Genomic DNA, 3,203 nt, shown 5'->3' with positions numbered 1-3,203 from the left:
GTAGGACCGCTTAGCGAGATCGCGTTTGTTAAGGTTAGTTAAGATAACTCAAGCATATCCAGGGTCTGTTGAACTGGCTTCGTGGTACAGGGCACAGGTGGCTGCATAGCAGCGCTAATGTCAAAGACATTATATTTTTATTTTACCAGGATGCAGTTACACAAATATTTGGGAAGGCTTAGCCTTCCCTAGCCTCCAGCACCCGCCGCCCCTGGGCCTACAGTATAGCCCAACCATGTACACCTTCCCTTTTTCCCGTCCAAAGTTTGAATTGGATAAAGCTAATGGTTATCGATGGTGCTTTTATAGCCTATTGTATAATAACTGTGTGATTTATATTGCTTTTCAAATGCATATGGCCACCCATTTACACTGCTCTTCCCGTCAAGAATATGAATAGAACTTAGTTAGATCACTTTACATTTCTGCAAATTAATTTTTAATCACACACGTCTCCCCGTCCCAAAAATGATAAATAAAATAAAAAGAGGAAACCATTTTCAAGTTCAGTTTTCAACGTTTTATTTAAAATAACTGACACAACAAACACCATACTGTAGGCCTATCTGCTGCGGAAACCAGGACGAGCTATTTCGGGATCTGTTTTTCGGGGGCTCCTCAGTCTCTCATTTACCCGGCTCCTGATTAGGACACATCCTGGGGATTGTGTTTACAAACATTAACCAGACCGTTCACCAGCCCCCACCCCCCATGTTGCCTATGCTGTCCTGTGTTGCGAACTCTTTGTTTAAAACGAATTGGCCATCGGAATGTGTGGAGGAATTCTCCCAAGGGTCACATTCCACAGCTCTCCCCCCCCCCCCCCACTCCTGTGATCTCCCATCCCCCAGTCTGTAGGTTTGTGTTTGCATATTTCTATCCCGTAATTCATACTGGTCCTCTCACGCACATACATTCTCCTTACGGGCCGGCCACACTACAAGCGTAAAATTCGCTTCCAACGCCCCAAAATTTACGCTTGGGGCGTTTCTTCGAGCCCCGCGACCAACAACCAATCAGAATCTCCATGTGAATCTCCCGCCCCGGACATACAAAGTGAAAAACCCCGGTTCTTCTCCACTATTGCTAAAATGGATGCCGGTGTTGTAGCAAGGGTAAGCAGGGTAACTCGTGTGTGTGCAAGGTTGCATTTAGTGTATACATTGTCTCGCATGAGGCCGTGTAGTGTGCGTCGCTTCTGGGTACACCCGATACTCCGAAAGCGTCTACAAAGGGGGGAATACCACCTTCTCGTCCAGGATCTCCGTCTCGATGACCGCCTTTTTCAGAGGTACTTCAGGATGAGCAAGGAGGTGTTCGACGAGTTGCTCGGAAAGGTGGGCCCACTGATTACAAAGGTGGACACCCATCTGCGTATGTCAATCGGCCCCGCCGAGCGACTCGCCATCTGCCTACGGTACGTTTTGTGTATTTCTACTTCTTTAATCTGACTCTGTATAGAAGGAGAGAGAATGCACGAATGATGACTGAAGTCTGTGATTTAGTTCAGATGGGTAACATTAATTAAGATATCTAGGTAAACACAGTATTGCTCCCCTGTGTACATGGCGTGTGTGTCTGTGTCTGTGATCAATGTGTGTGTGGGGATCTGTGTGTCTGTCTGTGTTCAATGTGTGTGTCTGTGTGTCTGTGTTCAATGTGTGTGTCTGTGTTCAATGTGTGTGTCTGTTCAATGTGTGTGTGTCTGTGTTCAATGTGTGTGTCTGTGTTCAATGTGTGTGTGTCTGTGTTCAATGTGTGTGTCTGTTCAATGTGTGTGTGTCTGTGTTCAATCTGTGTCTGTGTTCAATGTGTGTGTCTGTGTTCAATGTGTGGAGGGGGGGATCTGTGGTCTGTGTGTGTGTGGGGTCTGAATAAATATATTTTGTAATCATGTATATATCTTTTTTTCTCAGGTACCTGGCAACTGGTGACTCGTACGCGACGATAGCCTTCAGCTATCGGGTCGGGCGTTCTACAGTGGCAGTCATTGTCAAGGAGGTTACGGGGGCCATCTGGACCGCCCTGGTCGAGGAGTGCATGCCGGTACCACAGGTGGAGGATTGGAGAGCCATCGCTGCTGGGTTCCAGGAGCGCTGGGAGTTTCCCAACTGTGTTGGTGCCATAGATGGGAAGCACGTCGTTATCCAGGCTCCAGCAAATGCAGGTTCCCTCTACTTTAATTATAAGTCCACCCACTCCTTGGTACTGCTGGCTGTGGTGGATGCTGAGTACCTGTTCAGGGTAGTGGATGTTGGAGGCTTTGGGAGGAGCAGCGACAGTGGGAGCCTGCGGAATTCTGCATTTGGAGAGAGCCTCCGAGACGGCAGTCTGCAGCTACCACCTGACACCGTCATCGCAGGATCAGAGCGGCGGGGCCCTCTCCCCCATGTCTTCGTTGGAGATGAGGCATTTCCGCTGCTGGACAACCTTCTGCGTCCATTCCCTGGACGTCACCTCACGAAAGGAAAGGAGGTTATTTAACTACCGCCTCAGCCGTGCCAGGTTGGTGGTTGAATGTGCGTTTGGCATCCTCTCAACCCAGTGGAGAATGCTCAGGCGTGTCATCACCACCAGCCCCGAGGTGACGGAGTTGTGTGTGAAGGCTGCCTGTGTGTTGCATAACTTCCTCCGCAGGAAGACCATTGATATGCCATCACGCACACCTATCGCAAGGTCCACGGATGAAGTTACTCCAACCCTGTGTGATGCACCGAGGATGGGCTCCAACAATGCCACACGGCGATCCATCCAACAGCGGGAGACCTTCTGCTCCTACTTCAACGAGGAGGGGGCAGTGCGATGGCAGGCAAATGTGGTGTAGGCCCATATTTGTCTCCAAACCAAAAAGCTCTTTTAAGAGCTACCCATTTTCTTTAAAAAGCAAATATTCCAAATGAGCCATTTTAAAATCAACCATTCCTAATAAACACGTTTCTTGAATTGATATCATGATATAACTAACAACCTTTTCCTTCAGCCCTGTTTTTAGTGATAAACCACTCATAATTTTCATCAGGGTTTCACCTGAATAATTACAGAAGACAGCACATTATATATCGACATACAAGAAGCTCCTGGTATGTTGTAACTGACAAACCACATGAACAAGTCAAGACACAGTATAGCCATAACATACTTTTAAATAACTTTTATTTATGTGATGTTGTGTCTGATGAGTGATGAGTGTAAAAAGATGTAAT

General features: G+C 47.4%; 1 protein-coding gene across 1 annotated transcript; it reads left to right on the top strand.

Annotated features, from left to right (window-relative positions):
* Nucleotides 1-2,009: 2,009 nt before the first annotated feature.
* Nucleotides 2,010-2,484, top strand: LOC117533389 (protein ANTAGONIST OF LIKE HETEROCHROMATIN PROTEIN 1-like). The gene has a single exon (XM_034197089.1). It carries the CDS (start codon nucleotides 2,041-2,043, stop codon nucleotides 2,482-2,484), a length of 444 nt encoding a protein of 147 aa, XP_034052980.1. The 5' UTR covers nucleotides 2,010-2,040.
* The last annotated feature ends 719 nt before the right edge of the window (nucleotides 2,485-3,203 follow it).

Source organism: Gymnodraco acuticeps, unplaced genomic scaffold (assembly GCF_902827175.1).
Source record: "Gymnodraco acuticeps unplaced genomic scaffold, fGymAcu1.1, whole genome shotgun sequence".
NCBI classification, from domain to species: domain Eukaryota; kingdom Metazoa; phylum Chordata; class Actinopteri; order Perciformes; family Bathydraconidae; genus Gymnodraco; species Gymnodraco acuticeps.
Note: the sequence above shows the minus strand (reverse complement) of the source record. Positions and strands in the feature narration are given on the sequence as shown.